This window comes from Eublepharis macularius, chromosome 13, assembly GCF_028583425.1.
Source record: "Eublepharis macularius isolate TG4126 chromosome 13, MPM_Emac_v1.0, whole genome shotgun sequence".
NCBI lineage: Eukaryota > Metazoa > Chordata > Lepidosauria > Squamata > Eublepharidae > Eublepharis > Eublepharis macularius.
Genome location: NC_072802.1, coordinates 52,128,376 through 52,145,954, shown reverse-complemented (window position 1 = coordinate 52,145,954; position 17,579 = coordinate 52,128,376). Strand labels below are relative to the sequence as shown.

Below are 17,579 nucleotides of genomic sequence, written 5' to 3'. Positions count from 1 at the left end.
GCTTTGTTTATTAAATATTTATATTATGGAATTTCAACTTTTCCCTCATTCTGGACAAATTTCAAGAGAAACATGTTTGAAGGTGTTCTGCAGTTTGATTAGTCACAGCTCTCTCAGCCCCACCCTATAAGGATAATAATAACAAACTTCGTAAACCGCTCTGAGTGGGCATTAAGTTGTTCTGAAGAGCAGTATAGAAACTGAATGTTATTGTTATTATTATTTCTGTTTTCAGTATTTGGTTGTAGTGGTGGTGAAACAAGCAGGTCTATAAGTAGCGATCAATGCAGCTCATCTGAGTAATTTACTAGACTTGTCCAGATACCTTTGGCTTTCCTTTATCATATGTTTGCTTGAGCTGAATCATCCCCAAATTGATTTTGAGTTTGGCTTTACTGATGACCTTGGGATCTATAGAATTCCTCTGAGGAAAATTTATCAAAACTTTGGGCCTCTCTTGAAATCCATTAATATTTTCTACACGGCTAACTTCTCTGCTTCTTTCAAGAGAAACTCTCAAATTAGCTTTGGTGACAACTCTGCCTAAAAGCTTGTGGCTTTTGCCTTGAGTTATTTGCTCTGTCCATTTTGAATAAAGTTCTGTTGCATTGTTTACAGCTTAAGGTGACTTTATGAGAGAGACCTGCTATTCATCAGCATATCAAAGTGTTGTAATAATGATTGTTTTTCAACTATTTTCCTATTGGTTGGGTAAATGATGATGTCAAGGTGATGACAAAGTGATGACAAAGAGACAGAATTCCTAGACACCATAAATGACTTTGCCTTACAAGAGTTAATAATGGAACAAATTAGAGGGGAGATCCTGGACTGGGATCAGGACCGAGTGCAAGAAGTGAGTGGATGCCATGTTGGAGAATCTTGGCTTGTACTACCTCCCAGATGAGCCAGTTAGTGAGGGTACCACTAAGTTTCAGTTTTCAAAAACTGTCTTTTAGGTCATTGGATGACCTTGGGCCAGGCTTTCTCAGACTAACTTGCCTCTTAGGGCAGGGGTGGGCAAATTGTGGCCCGCGGGCCACATGCGGCCCGCTACAGAGTTTTTTGTGGCCCGCCAAGACAGTCAGAAAAAATTAAATGTGCTTGCAGCTATAGATGATATGAAATTAGCACAATAAATAAATTGAATACAACTACCACTATTTTATTTAATTTATATTTATTGATTTTTATGATACAATTTATACCTTTTCTGAAATGCAAAGTTAACTAATGAATGCAATCATTTTAAAAGGTGCAGCCCTCCGCTAACCTCCGCTCCCACAAAGTGGCCCCCGAGCCAAAACAATTGCCCACCCCTGTCTTAGGGTAATGGCAAGGATGAAACAGAGGAAGGGTGTAACATGTACACCACCCTGAGCTGTCAGAACAGAGGGTGGGAGGAAATGATGATAAACTGATATTGATGACAGTTGTTTCCTTTATGCCTGATCATTTCTGTCTTTCTCTGCAGGAGCCTGAGAGGAAACCTGTACATTTTAGATACATAGAAAAGGATCTGAGGAACCTCCATAAAGACCTTGTACACACACGGTAAGAATGATGATGTCACACCACATAATAACAGGGAAAGGTCTGAAGGCACACAACAGAGCAGCCCTTTTGAAGCTAAGTGGTCTAGATCTGGTCAGTGTGGAAATGGGAGACTGCATAGACTGTTCATGTTCTCTGGCCTGAGTGCTTTGGAAGAAATGAACAGCTTCTGTGAAGAAAGCGAAGGAGTGCACTTGAGGATGCAATTGCAAGGCGGGTCTAGCCTTGCCGCCTGGCTTTTTTTTTTTTAATAAAATTTTTATTGGATTAGAATCAATTAATTTCACATTACAATCAATTCCCCCATTTCCCAATTTCTAACCCCCTCCCTTTCCCCCCCCCCTTTTTGTAGACTTCCAACAGTTTTCCAACCCTTTGTCCCTTTTCCCTTACTCATTTTAAATTCATCTATCTAACAATCATGTACTTTCCTTTTATTCTAAGCAATAATTCTTTAACTATTTTTAATACTCTATACCCTATCTTTAAGTCCCTTCTTCCATATTAGACAAACAATTTGTCCCGTTTTTTCATAATTTCAAATATTTCTGTAAACCATAAACCCTATAAACCATACATTCATATAAGTCAACCAATTTATCTTATACTCTATATGTTACTTTTCTCTATATGTTACTACATATCTTATCTTCATTCTGCTTTAGTTATATTTAGTTATATTGTTATTTTTGTTCTGCTTTGATTATACATCTATATAACTATCTTCAAAAGTTATCAATCAATTTGACCCATATATATCTTCAGGTAGACTTATTCAATTTAGTACATTATACAATTTTTACCAAAAATAATATTAGTTAGTCAGTCCTTATTGTTAATTATTTTCTATCAATATTCTATATATTATTCTATGTATAACAATCTAACAAGGTAACTGCTTAGAAATTCTCATTTGCCTCTCCACCCCCCGGTAAAGTCACCCCCCTCTGCATTTTATTATGTTTCAATAGTTCTCAAACTGCCACAGTTCTCCTCCCACCTCCCATTTCTTCACCAAATATTGTTTCAGCTTCTCCCAGTCTGTGTTGAACTGTCCTGGGTCAAGGTTTCTCAATTTTCTTGTCATTTTGTCCATTTCCGCCATATACAGCAATTTGTAAATCCAATCCTCAATAGTTGGCATTTCTTGTACTTTCCATTTTTGCGCATACAAAAGTCTAGCCGCTGCTGTCATGTAAAATAACAATGTCCTGTGTTGAGCTGGAATGTCCTCCATTCCCAAGTTCAGTAGCAGGAGTTCTGGGTTCTTATTAATTTGAAATTGTAAAATCTCACTTATTACTCTTATTATTTCCCCCCAGTACTGCCTAGCTACCTCACACGTCCACCACATATGATACAGGGAACCCTCATGTTTTTTACATTTCCAGCATTTGTTAGAAGTGTTCAAATTCCCTAGCGCAATCTTCTTTGGTGTCATGTACCAACGATAAATCATTTTGTAAATGTTCTCTTTAATATTAGTACACGTCGTAGTCTTCATTGTATTCTTCCACAAGTATTCCCATGCCTCCATTGTTATTTCTTTGTTGAAATTTATGGCCCACTTCACCATTTGTACTTTAACTATTTCATCTTCAGTATACCATTTCAGCAGTACTTGGTATACCTTGGAAATTTCCTTCTTGTCCTCTTTTAAAAGTGTCTGCTCTAGTTCCGAATTTTCTGTTCTTATGCCTCCCTTTGCACAGTCCGAATTGTAGAGATCTCTGATCTCTCTGTACTGAAACCAATCATAGTTTGGTGATAACTCGTCCTGTGTCTTTATTTTAAGTTTAGAAGATTCTATTCGGGTTATCTCCTTATACGTTAAACACTGTTGCTCAGTATCGACAGCTCTCGGATCTATTACCTCATATGGGACCACCCATAGGGGGGTTCCTTCTTGTAAATAATCTCTGTACTTCTTCCAAGTTGCAAATAGGCTTCTCCGTATGTAATGATGCAAGAACATAGAGTCCGCTTTTACTTTATCATACCATAGGTATGCGTGCCATCCAAATATTTTTTTATATCCCTCTAGGGCCAATAATTTCTTGTTCTTCAGGGTCATCCAGTCCTTCAACCACACTAGGCAGATTGCATCGTGATAAAGTCTTAGATTGGGCAGTTGCATTCCGCCTCTTTCTTTTGCATCTTGTAAAACTTTCATTTTCACTCGAGGCTTCTTGCCTGCCCAAACAAAATCTGATATTTTCCTCTGCCATTTTTCAAACTGCTTAGAGTCTCAGATAATTGGTATTGTCTGTAGCAAAAACATTACTCTTGGTAACACGTTCATCTTAACTGCTGCAATCCTTCCCAACCATGACAAATTCAGTCTATTCCATTTAATCAGATCTTGCTCAATCTGAGTCCATAATTTTTCATAGTTATTTTTGAATAGATCTATGTTCTTTGCAGTCAGTTCAATTCCCAAATATTTCACCTTACTTGTTACTTCACAATCTGTTATTTCCATTAACAGTTGTTGTTTTTGCTTAGTCATATTTTTACATAATATCTTTGACTTCTTTTTGTTAATATAAAACCCTGCCAAATCTCCAAACTCCTTAATCTTCTCTATCACTTTTGGCATGTTCTCCGTTGGGTCTTCTACAATTAACATTATATCGTCCGCAAATGCTCTGACCTTATAAGAAAAGTCTTTTATTTTTATTCCACAAATTTCTTCATCTTGTCGTATTTGTATCATCAGAATCTCCAATACCAGAATAAATAACAGCGGAGACAACGGGCAACCTTGTCTTGTTCCTTTGCTTATGGTCAGTTTCTTAGTAGCCTCGTCATTCACCACAATTGCTGCATTCTGGTCTCTATAGATTTCTTTAATTGCTCTTATGAATCTTTCTCCTAATTGTAGCTTTTCCATAGTGGCAAACATAAAATCCCAGTTCAGATTGTCAAACGCTTTTTCAGCATCAACAAAGAAGAAACCAACCTCTTTATCACAACGCTTATCATAATATTCAATAGCATTGATCACTGTCCTTAGGTTATCTCTGATTTGTCTATCTGGCAAGAAGCCTGCTTGTTCGTCCTCAATAACTTCCGAAAGCCATCCCTTCACTCTCTCCGCCAGTATCTTCGCAAAGATTTTATAGTCATTATTAAGTAACGATATAGGTCTGTAATTTTTCACATTAGTCAGATCTTGGCCCTCTTTGGGGAGCAATGATATGTTAGCTTCATTCCAGGTATCTGGAATCCGTTGATCCTTTAAGACTCCATTGATCACCTCTTTTAGGAATGGTGCCAGTTCGTTGGCCATTGCCTTATAAAATTTAGCTGTAAGTCCATCTGGCCCTGGCGCCTTTCCCAAATTTGCTGACTGTATTGCCTTTCTTATTTCCTCATCCGTTACTTCATTGTTCAATCTATCTCTCCAAGCTTCCGAGATTACTGGGAGCTTCACTTTCTCCAAATATGTCGCTATTGATTCTTTGTTCACCTCTTTCTTATTATACAGTTTAGCATAAAATTTATAGAAGGCTTTACTAATGGCTGTCTGTTCCAAATACGTTTTGTTATCTTCACAAATTTTATTTATTGTTTTCTTTTCCTTTCTCTTTTTCAGTTGCCATGCCAAATATTTCCCAGGTTTGTTTGCACCTTCAAAAGCTTTTTGATTCAATCTTTTAAGATTCCACTCCAATTCTTTGTTATTCATTGCTGTCAGCTGTTCTTGAAGTATTTTAATATCCTGATAAATTCTCTTTTTCCCTGGTCTCTTCTTTAGCTGTATTTCTTTGGCTTTTATTTTCTCCATAATCTCCTGTCTCTTCTCCTCTTTCTTTTTTCTGGCTCTTCCATTTAAGTCCATTAGTATGCCCCTAATTACCGCCTTGTAGGTGTCCCAAACCTTGTTGGTTGGTACTTCTTTATTCATGTTGTATTGTATGAAGAACTTTGTCTCTCTTCTCAGCATCTCCATGTTCTCTCCCTCTTGTAACAAGTCCTCATTTATTCTCCATCCTTTCCTTTTACTCCTTCTCCCCAGTTTCCACATAATTGGATTGTGATCTGAGCCTACCATCGGCATTATTTCCACCTCCTTAGTCCATAACGCTAAGTCTTTTGAGGCCCAGATCATGTCAATTCTCGATAGTGTAGAATGTCTTGCGGAGAAGAACGTGAATTGTCTACTTTTAGGGTTTTGTCTTCTCCATACATCTTCTAAGGTTTCCTGTTGTATCAATTCAAAAAAAAGCTTTGGTAACATTCCTCTTTTCTTTTGTGCAGTTGGTGGTTTTTTATCTAATTCCAAATTTGTCACTCCATTGAAATCTCCAGCAAGAATTATCTGGTCATATGAAAGTTCATCTAGTTGCTTCCTCAAATCCTCAAAGAAGCTTTCTTTTGCTCCATTAGGTGCATAGATTCCGACTACCAGCACTCTCTTTAAATTCCATATACATTCCACTGCTATGAATCTGGCTTCCACATCCTTCATTACAAACTTTGGCTGCAGCTCCTCTTTTATATACAGCACCACTCCTCTTTTTTTCTTGTTAGAGGCCGCTGCAAAATCATTACCCAATTTTTTCGATTTTAAATATTTTACGTCCTGTTTTCGAATATGGGTCTCTTGCAAACATACAATATCACATTTTTGTTTTAATAGCCAGTGGAAAATGCTTTTTCTCTTATTCGGTGAATTAAGTCCATTTACATTCCAAGATAAAACTTTACACTCCATAATCATAATCTTGTTGCTGGTAAGTCCTTTTCATTGTCCCTTAAAAATCGCTCCTTCTCTCGTTCAGATCTGATACGCTTTTTGGCCCCTCCAAATTCAAAGGACACTCCTTCTGGTAATTCCCATCTATACCTGATTTTCATGTCCTTCAGAATCTGAATTAGCGCTTTATATTTTTTCCGATCTAGTAACACCGATCTGGGTAATTCCTTCATAATGATAATCGTCTTGCCGTCAATCTCCAATGGATCTTGAAACTGTTTAGTCACAATCTTCTCTTTCATATTTCGGGTCGTGAACTGCACAATCACATCTCTTGGTAATTTCATCTGGGTCGCAATTCTTGAATTTACACGATATACCACGTCCAGGATAGCCACAACTTCCTCCTCCTCCTTTCCCAGGTATTCAGCTAACACCTCAGTCATCTGTTCTTGCGCTGTCTTTCCTTCCACTTCCGGCAAGCCGCGAAATCTCAGCTGCTTCTCCATGTGTTTACTTTCCGCAACCGCCATTCTCCCCCTCATCAGCCTCATCTCTGTTTGTTGCGTATCAGCTAGATTCTCCACCGCGCCTTCCACTACTTTAACTCTCTGCTGTGTTCCTTGCAATTCATTTTGCATTGTTTCCATACCTTTCTTCACTTCTGACAGCTCACTTTTCACTGTCTGTTTAACCTCTTTGATCAGCTCCGGTTTCATATCCTTAAGTTCTTTAATCTCTTCTAAGAGTTTTTTGTCTAGATTTTCTATTGCCGATTGGCACTCTTTTTTCGACATCGTGGGGCTTGCTTTAGCTCGCTCCCACGAGTCCGCCCTCTTCCTTAACTCCGTGGCGTAAAATTTAATGTCTTTTTAATTTTTAATTTAAATGTCCCGGTCTTCTTGCAAAAAAAAACTTTTAGAAAATCCAAAATGTCGGGCGTCTTTTCTCTATGGTTCTTCTATGATTTTTGTAATCCAAGATGGCTTACTTCCTCTTCCACTGAAGCCGCGGCTCTTCCCCTTTCAAAGATGGCGATTCCCTTCTTCCTCCGGCAGGGGCCGCTTCTCTCCAGCAACTCTATTGTTATTACGTACTTCCTGCTTCCCGACTTCCCACAGTAGCTCTCGCGATGGAAAAATTTTCTCACAGCTCCATAACCGCAAGTATTCAAAACAATAGTCCGATTTCTTTAATAACTTCTTTAGACTTAGTCTTTTTTCTAATACAACTCTTGCCGAGTCTTCCCCTCCTTGTAATTAGCCTGTTGCAGTTTGAAAATCTACTTTTATTCTTCTTTACTTTTAACAATCTGTCCCGTATCAGAAGATAGTGATCTTTACCTTCTCATTCGCTTTCCTTGGGTTGTAATCACTGTTTCAATCTTAGTTTCTCCTCTACTCTTCTTTCCCCTATTGAAGCTTGGGTACGTAGGTCTTATGCCAACCGCATTGGCCCCGAAACTGCCGCAGAGATCGTAGCCGACCTGTCACAGGGTGGGACCTCAAGGGTCGGGAGAGGGTCCGTTGCGCAGAACCCCCCCCTTGCCCGAGATCGACGCGCCCTGAGGTCTTGAGCGTTCTTTGCCTGCTCTCCGCCTGAGAGCAGTCGGCCGCGGGCTGATTTGCCCCCGCCGGCCGCTTAAAACGGCAGTCCGGTCAGCTCCGCAATTGGAGCTGCGTCAGACCTCCATAAATCCCAAACCGGAAGTCGGAGCCTTGCCGCCTGGCTTTGATGACCTCATTGTCCAGGCCAAGGGCTGATTTTTTTTTGCCTCAGACTGCAGCCTCTTTGTTTCATAGAACTCTGTGTGAGTCTCTTGAAAACTGAACCAGAACCTACCTACATGGCTTCCCCTTTGGGGAGGGAGGCTACTAGTAGTATACCTGCTTTGCCATGAAGAAGATCCCAGATTCAATCCTTGGCAGCTCCAGTTAAAAGATCTCAAGCTAAAGATGTTAAGAATGTCTGTCCTCTACCTGAGACCTTGGAGAGCCATTGCCACTCAGATCAGACAGTACTGAACTAAGGAGACCAGTGGTCCAATTCAGTGTAAGGCACACATTCATGTGTTCACCTGCTTGCCCCCTCCCTGACGTGTTTTTATGCATGATAATAGCGTGTAATGTCTTTCAGATTGCTATTGCTCGTTAACTTCATTCCAATAGTAGCTATTTCTTCCTACATAGCATCCTTTGAGCCTCCTGATGTTTGATTACTTAGTGGCTTTTGCCATAATAATATATGGAATGGCATATATTATTATGGCAAAAGCCACTGGGTTCCATCCTAGAAGCAGAACATGGGCTAGGAAGAGCATCAAAAATGAAGCTATCTGCTGAGCGGCATAGAGAAAATGCTATGAAATAAATACTTTTCAAGAAGCATAGAATAGATTTTTGGTGATATTTTTCTGGGTCTTCTAAGGGATGCATAAGCTACTTTGCAGCATCCATCAAGCTACGGGTAGGTCATATGCTACCTGTTGGGGACCCCAGCACACCAAATAGAGGCATTTATCAACCCAGTTATCTGCGGCCCTTATAGATGATAATGATGGGATTTAAACTTATAGATATGTACATGCAGCAAAACACTCTGTATTCCCACTTTGTATCCTGCTTTTCAGCCCAGTTTTGCAGAGCTTCTCAGAGCAATTAAAATAAAAAACCACAAATAGAACAGAAGGTTGTAGGAATATGAGGCTTGTGTATGGCAAGCTCTTTTGGTTCCTGGCAGTTGTTGTCACAGTCCAGGTTGCAGGCCCTTCCTTCCAGAGGGCAGGAGCAGAAGGACTTGCAGGTGGATGGACAGTCAAGATGACGCCCCACAGGCTGGTAGATGGGAACGAAGCCAACCCTCAGAAGCAGCCCTTCCACTGATCTGCGCATTTTCCCGGTGACTGGTATACACATTTATTCCCTACACGGAGATATGATAATGTAGGGAAAATGTCACATGTCAAGTAGCCCTCAGGGATGACACTTTACAGTTAAGCGGAGATAGCATAAGCAGACAGAGAACTTCATTTGTATGCCTGTCAGGGGCACAACTCTTTTGGTCTTCGTGCATTCCTTAATTTGAATATTAATCTAACACCCTAACAATACAAACATCAAATAGAACTACAAATTTACTGCTGGCGTGCTTTAGTAACAGCCTTCTGCATCTAAACACTGACAAATTGCCACTGCCAGCGAGAGAAGGGCAAGTGTTATAACACAAGTGTTTCCATCTAGAGTCACTTAGTTTAAAACACAAGGTATTCTGCAGAGAACAATCCAAGTAAGCAAAATAAAGAAGGCAGATACCTATCAGACTTAGGGAAAATATGTTTTTATCCTACCCAGATATTGTAGCTTGCTCAGGTTTCCTTACATTAACTTTGCTTATGGGATGTGAGGTGTGTGTTTGGGGTGGGGGACAGTGTTCTGCTCTGAATACTGGGCAAGCATTGAGGAAGTGTAGGGTTGAGGTCAGGAGCAAAACAGCAGGTTGTCCTGGGGCAAGGAACTCTGGAGAGCATCTGGATATCTGGGACCTTGCAGAAATTCTAGCTGGCAGTGTTGATAGCTAACCGTTTTAGAGCTATTAGGCTCCACCATTTACCAGAAGGTAGGTTGGATCTGACGCTGCTGGTGAAAAAAAGGAGGAGGAGGTCCCCTTTGACCACCAAAAAGGCTATGTCGGGGATCGTGGAACCAGCATGGACAAAAAATGTGTGGGACAGGGGCTGTAGCAAGGAGGAGAATGAGGTGAGATTGAGAGAAAAAGCTGGCTGGATTCAAACCAATGACTGGAAAAAAACTCCAGGACTTGCAGGGAATTCCAGCTTTCCTAATGAGGCTGATAACTGCAGGCTGATAAACAGGAGCTTGGTATTCTTTAAGACATTTCTGGTCTGACCCTTTGGGAACTGTGTTGTTTGGACCAATGTATGACCCAGGAAGCTGTATGTGCTTTTATGTGGTGGTGGTAGTGGGAAAATCAACTCACCTACTGCAGGTCTGAGTTCCTAGATCTTGATTTTCACAGAGTCTCTCTACACATGATGCCTTGGCATGTGTTCATCAACTGTAGGGAGACGCAATATTAACCTGGAAGTGTAATTTAAAAAGATTGAGCCTGCAGAGATTACTCCTCAGAGTATTTGTTAATTTCATTCCCATCCCAACGGCTCTGTCCGCAAAGGCTCTGTCAGTTTCACCTCTCCAGTTTAAAACTGAGTGGAATTGGAACCAGAGGGCAGCAAGGAATGGAAATGAGCTGGAGCTGCCTTCCAGAGCTGGTCTTGGACCTGGAGATGTTATAATGCGCTGAAGTTTCCCTTCTGGCATTTCGCAGCGCTTTCACACCGTTCCAGTGTATAGCAAAGCCTTTGCCCTGCCACCAGCTCTACCTTTTTAAACTACCCTTCCCGGTTAACATTTCATCTCCCGATATGTGTTCTTCACGTGTCAGATATCTCATGTAGAGAGACTCATAGTTAAGGCTCATAGGTGCTTCCTGGAAGACAACACAGAACACGTTGAAATGCAACAGACCACACTAACTTTGACATGATTTGTTCACTTTTTAAAGAGAATCTAGATGATAATGTTGTTGGTCTGTTGCATTTCAACGTGTTCTGTGTTTTCTCTCTGAAGTTTTCCAGACCTCGGCCGATTCCAGACGGCTCTCCCCATCCCGAAACGTTGTGCGACGTCGTGCAAAATTCGCACGAGAAAACGCGATATTTCGCGTTTTCCGCGCAATGACGCACGACGTTTCGGGATGGGGAGGGCCGTCTGGAATTGGCCCTGATTTGTGGTAATTTTTTCCATAGGTAAAATGGAATTACTTTGCCAGTTACTGCCAGAGTCAAAGAGCTGTAGAAGTTTCTCAGGGCTGCTCTCCCTTTAAAATTGTCCTTCTAGTTTAATTAATTACTTCCTGTTTTCTCCTGACTGTTGGTGACCAATCAATTGTAAATTATCAGTTCCTGTTTGGGATGGGAATGGAATGGGGATGTAAGTATTGTTTTTCCTTTTGTGGGCTAATCAAAACTATTGCTAGTTTTAAATTTTATTTTTATGATAATTATTTCATAATCATGCTATTATTATCATAAACAATAAAAAAAATTAAACCCTCAAGCTTAGACTTGGTCCTCAGAAAGGGGAAATGCCAGAACCTCAGAGTATTTTTTTTTCAGTGAAAACATCAGCACAGGAAGTTTGCAGAAGGAAAGCATCTACTGTAGTAGATGCTACCTATGGCTTTAATTGATACAAATTCAGTGTGATCACAGACTATTAAATTAGAGTTCTAGTGCAGACTGAATCAGTAGAAATTACATTTTTTATCATAACATACACAATTATAAACTACAAACAGTAGGAAATTGCCAGGCACAGAATTAGGGTGAAATATAACACGCAGGTTATTCAGTGAAAAGGAACACAAAACAGTGCTGAGTGTTCATCTATCCAGTGGTACGGAATTCTAGCAAAGAGCTTAATCTCAGAAGCTAAGCTAGGTCAGCTTTGGTTAGTAATTGGGTGGGACACCTCCAGGGAAGACCAGGGTCACTATGCAGAGGCAGGCAGCAGTAAACCACCTTTGTTGGTTTCTTGCCTTGGAAATCTCATCAGGGGTTGCCATAAGTTGGCTATGACTTGACGGCACTCTCCACAACCATTACAGTGGAAAGCACTCTCACATATTTTTGACAGGTACATAGTTCCCCTGTGCCTCAAGCTCAGAGTAAATTTATTCTTCCTGTTCACAGTCAGAAAGTCTGTGCTCAGAGCTGATTGGCTGGCCCTTGCAGTAACTTCCTGCTCAGATTTTTTCTAAGTTTAAAGAAATTGATTTTTTCCCCTAAGCTAATACTTAATTAAACATGCAAGATGCTTGATTTAAAAAAAAACCAAGACAACCTGCATAAAACATGGGAGGAGGAGAGAAGACGCATTAGTATATGATTTGGAACAACTATGAGGAACAAAGATGGAGGAAAGCCAGGCTTACTCTGTAACAGAAAAAACTCACATCAAACCCCGTTTGTGGGTATATCTGTTTAAACCTTACAAATATGTAGTAAATTGATAGAAGGGACTTTAGGATCAAATTACACATTGCTCAAGAAATTGGGGGTCAGGATCTCCATTTTTAACAAAATTCTAAAAGCAAGCATGGAAGAGGAAGAGAGCCAGAGATGGTGGCTGTGGCACAATGAGTTTAACCCATTCCCCTCTCCCATGCCATTTTCTCAGTATAATACCTTCCCCAGAGCTGCTTTTTCCTCTCTGGGTTGACAACTGATAACCTTAGGGCTATTTTTACCATTTAAAAAACTGCAGAAGACATTATCACAGTTCTCCTACAACTATATTTGGTGGTGATAGAGAGTGCCGAGTGCCTTCAAGTCATAGCTGACTTATGGCGACCCCTTGTGGGGTTTTCATGGCAAGAGACTAACAGAGGTGGTTTGTATCTGCAACCCAACCATTGGGTGCGTCTGCAACCCTGATCTTCGTTGGGGGTCTCCCATCCAATTACTAACCAAGGCCAACTCTGCTTAGCTTCTGAGATCTGACGAGAGCAGGCATAGCCCACAATTTGGCCTAAAGGACAAAGGAAGAAGGAAACAAAGAACACTTTGCACCTGCTAGTTATGTTGGAAAGGTACGAAGCACCTCTGCACTGAGTGTAAGTTAAGGTGCCTCTTCGGGAAGTTTGCACAAGAAAGATGATCTCAGTGCCTCTAAACTTGAAACTGTTTTGAACTCTAAGTCATTACTTTGACTTTCTAAAGAAAATCCACAGGCCCCCATGTGGGAACCCATTTTAAGCCCTGGAATGTGCCTGTTCCCTGTCTCTGAAAATATATCTGTGCTGAAAAGGCAGAGCACAGGAAGTTTACGGGGTGAAACCAGGATCTCCTTGTGCTCTGTATCAACTTTGTGTCAAGAAGTCTGACACCGGATCTCTGCTAGGCTAGTGCCCATGCTATCCGTTGCTATTTGAACACTTGCCTGGAGCCCCTGGTGCTTCTTTCCAGGTTGCTCTGATACTGAAACTGCAAACTTCTGCACATATCATTTCTGATCTAAAGCTCATACCATACTGAAGCAGCTGGGGTGAACAGTTCAGGAGTGGGCGGGGGGTGGGGGGGGGAGAAAACTAGGTCAGCTAACATTCCTGCCTCATCTCCTGCTTCCGAACAGAGGAAACATAGCACTCCATGAATGTGACATTCAGACCACAGCCAACGTGTCAGGACATTTTTGAACTATACTCCGGTGCTTTTTCTTTGCCTTATGGGGGCTTATCGTTCAAAGCTGGGTCAGCAGCCTTAGTAGCTCTTGCTGCCCCAGTGTAGGGGATGCTCAGGCCTGGCCATCAACCGTGTGAATGAATGTAGGCTTCCCCATCACCTCCTCCTACATTAGCCACCAACCAGGTCTGAGCTGAGTATTATTTATTTATTCATTTACACCCTTCATTTCTCCCCAGTAGGGACCCAAACTGGCTTACATCATTCTCCTCCCTTCCATTTTATCCTTACAACAGACCTGTGAGTTAAGAGTGTGCATCCGGCCCAACGTCACCCAGCAAGCCTCCATGGTAGAGTGGGGATTCAAATCTGAGTGTCTCAGAACCTAGTCTGAAACTCTAACCACTGCACAACACTAGCTTGTACACAGTCAGTGGTAAAAGAGGGAGCGGCAATGAACAAGCCTCTGCCCATCAATGACACCTCTGGCTGTGTCCAAGCCGATGTTACTGCAATGCTGCCAGCACTGCTGGGGCTCAGCTTGGCTTGCTCCAGGCTACTAGTGCCCCTCAAGGAAAATGACCCAGTGGGAATTCTCTTGGTAAATAAAGGGTCCAGCCTGCTCCTGTACAGGTGTCAGGGCCACCTTCCAATGCCAGAGCAGAGGAATGGTATCATCTTGCACCATCCTTGGAAGATATACGCCATTAGCGAAAATTAGCTGGTGTGGTCAGTCACAGAATACCCACATAAAGTCTAGCAGTGCTGCAGAAGCATCAGTGTATCATCATTATAAGTTTTAAAAGCTTAATTTTTTAAACGCTCTCCTCAGGATTTTGTCAAAGGAATTGTGGGGGTGGGGGGGGCAGTACTTAATTTTTTTTAGAAGGAGAGGTGCTGCATGAGAGTCCTCCCACCTGGTCTGGAGGAAAGTCCTGATCCTTCATTCCAAATGCATTGGGATAGGCAGTGGCTGTTCACTGGTAAAGAATAGGCACTCTAGTAATAACTTCTTGTATGTTCCTTTGAAGAAGGGGCATGGGCAAACGTTTGGTGCTAAATTAGCACAATTAAAGGAAGCGGTTTGGAGCTACAAGATGGTGAGTAGCAGTACCTGAAAAAGATGGAGAATGCTTAGCAGCACTGCTTCTTTGTAATCCTAACTTTTGCTATCGACTTCAGTGCAGAAGAACAGACGTTCACTCTTTAAACCAGCTGCAACCAGGCTATACCAGAGGGCTTTAGTTTAGTGGGATGGGTGTATGTGTCATTTTTCCTTTCAGTGCTATGGTGCAGTTTAAGCACCAAGAGTCAGTCACAAAACCAGAGTCGCCGCTTGATGTCCTTGAAGTTTTGTTACCACTCTCTACCGATCACTGCAGTAATGCATTTTTATTGCTTTGCTGTGCCAGGTCATTTCAACTGGAATTCTGCCAGCCCTAAATCACTTTCTTTGCTTTCTTCCCTTTCTTTGCAGCCACTGTCCCCCTAAAGCACAACAGCTGAGTCTATAGAAGATAGTCTATTTCCTTCATTTGAATGCTTTCATATCTTGGATGTTTTATGTCTCTATCTCTTCTCTATAAATCCATTGCACAACTACCCTTCCCCATCTTCTCCCTCCCATCCCAGACAAACCAGCATGATGGATCGAGCTGTTTGTGTAGCAGTGATCATGGTAGGGGGTATGATTGGAGTTCACAGAGAAGAAAGGAAGCAATCCAGCTGCCACTTGGGAAGGTGGCATTATTCACCAATTCTAGTTTCCACTGTAGCTAATGCTTAGTAATGCCAGTTGCTTGGAAACAGGTATTCTGTTGCCTTCTTTTACAGTTTGGCAGCCAACACTCTAATTGGCATGCTTCTTGCACTGTCACGGCTGGAGGTTTGCAAAATTCTTTTCCAGAAGAACTTTTCTTTGCCCACAAATGACAGCTCGTATTAATTAGACAGCAGACAGGAGCAGACAGCTATTGGAGTGTATGGATGGATGAAATATTATCTACACCATCACTCATGGAAGGAAACTGCTATTTTAGGTACCTGTCAACATCCCCGCCTTTCCTGGTTGTTCACTTGAGTCTCAATTTATGCATTTTCCTGTGGTAGAATTCTGTTGCAATTTCATACCAAGGAGCCATTTGTCACTTCTTGGGTTTTGCTACCTATGTAAACACGACACCGAGTGTCTTGTGGAGGGTAACACTGTGATTGACATGTGTGGGCTTTGTTTCTCCTTGGAGCCAGAGAGGATCACACAAGTAGTTTCCTACTATGGCTTCAAATTGGAATTGGTTTATTCAGTAGATGAATCAACATGGGCTTTTGTTGATTCATTAGTGGTGATCACAGTTTAATTGTTTGAGCTCCAGATTATGGTTGCTTCATGTTTTTGTTGCTGCTTTGCTTCTGGTGCAGGCCCATCCTGCAGAGGTAAGAAGGAACATATGTTTTTGGCATGAATGGAGGCATTAGGCAAATAAAACATTCAAAATGATCTGTAGACCTATAAACAGCCTTCAAGAATGAGTGGAAATGTCTGTTCATTACATTGTAGTTTATTTTATTGAAGGAATTATGCCTAGTAATGGCATCTGCATTGAAGTTTGGCTGTCAGCTGACAGTTCTGTTTTCTACCAATGTCGAACTTAAATGAATCTGTGCTTAAAGTCAGGCTGTTATATGACACTATATAATTAACCTATTGGTGTCATGAATAGTGTGATGTAAACCACAGCTGGCTTTAGGGCCATGAATCCCAGCTGCTCTCAACAGGAATCTGGGTATCTGAAAACTAGAAATGTGAAGTTTGGAAGCACTGGATCTGCATAAACTGTTGCAAGGTTGCCTCACATAAACAAGGTGGTGGTACATTTTATGGCATGTAGATCAAAATACAGTTTCTACACATTTATTGCATATGAGGTAAATAGTTGTGTAGCTTGAAAAGCTGGCATGTGGTTTTGTGATGCCACGGGCTGTGAGGATGGTATATTGGTACTGATACTTTAACAGTAACTCTCAGAGGCTCTCTAGAAAGGAGAGGCTCAGGTCTTGTGACCGTTCCTGGAGGAGGAATTAGAGTGACTGAGGCCTCACTGTGGCTTGTTCAGTTAGCTAGCTGCTGTTTTCCAATAAATACAGTTCCTGAGATCATTACTGCCTCCACTATAGATTTTTTCCCTGCCTAGAGATACAACAGTGAGTGTCTGTCAAAAATGGCCATTATATTTATTTCAGAGCTGGGCTGTAGCTACATTTGGCCTTCCTGCAGCCACCTCCCCCCCCCTGTCCCCCCGCCAGCAGCACTCCTTGCCTGCAGCAGCCTGATCCAGTGCCAGTGGGGGCAGGACAGGTCACTGCTGGGCACAGCCACCCACCAGAGCACCTGCTGCTGCCCCCCCCCCCCGTGGCCCTCCCAATCTGTAACAGCCTGGGCAGCAGCCCGTTCCAACCCCAACAGGGCCGGAATGGGCTGCTGGGGCCAGAACAGGCTGCTGCCAGAAGCAGAAGCTCGCCAGGTTGCCTGGCGCCTCCCCCCCCATGGCACTCCCTGCCTGCAGCGATCCAGCACCAACAGGGCCGGAATGGACTGCTGCTGGGTGTAGGAGCCTTCCAGGGCGCCTGGCGTCACCTCCCTGGTGGTGCTCCCTGCCTGCGACAGCCTGATCCATCCTCAATGGGGTTGGAATGGGCTGTTACTGGATGCAGGCACCCGCCATGATGCCTTCCCCCCATCACAGCACTGGGGAGGGGGCAGTGCCAGGTCTGACCGCCTTGCCCTCCCCTTAACCAAATCGAAGCATGGCAGAAGCAGCAATGCTTGGCCTGCCTACCCTGCCCTTTCTAGAGCCCATTGTATTTTCCCCCCACAACAGGCTTTGTTACTAGTTTCCATATAAGTTTACAAAGATATGAATAGAAAATTTGATTTCTAGGGTTGCCAGGCCAAGCTGGTAACCCCAGGAGAAATTGCGGGGGTGAGTCCTGGTGCACTGGCATGCTGACATCACTACTGGTAAAACAGGAAGTGGCATCATTAGATGCTCTAGGATTCACAAG

General features: G+C 42.2%; 1 protein-coding gene across 1 annotated transcript in view; it reads left to right on the top strand.

Moving 5' to 3' along the window:
• Positions 1 to 17,579, top strand: part of CCDC60 (coiled-coil domain containing 60) — a 62,690-nt gene that overhangs the window by 18,487 nt on the left and 26,624 nt on the right. Inside the window, exon 3 of the mRNA XM_054996704.1 lies at positions 1,475 to 1,554. Coding sequence (XP_054852679.1) covers positions 1,475 to 1,554 — 80 coding nt within the window. The remainder of the gene's footprint in view (positions 1 to 1,474; positions 1,555 to 17,579) is intronic.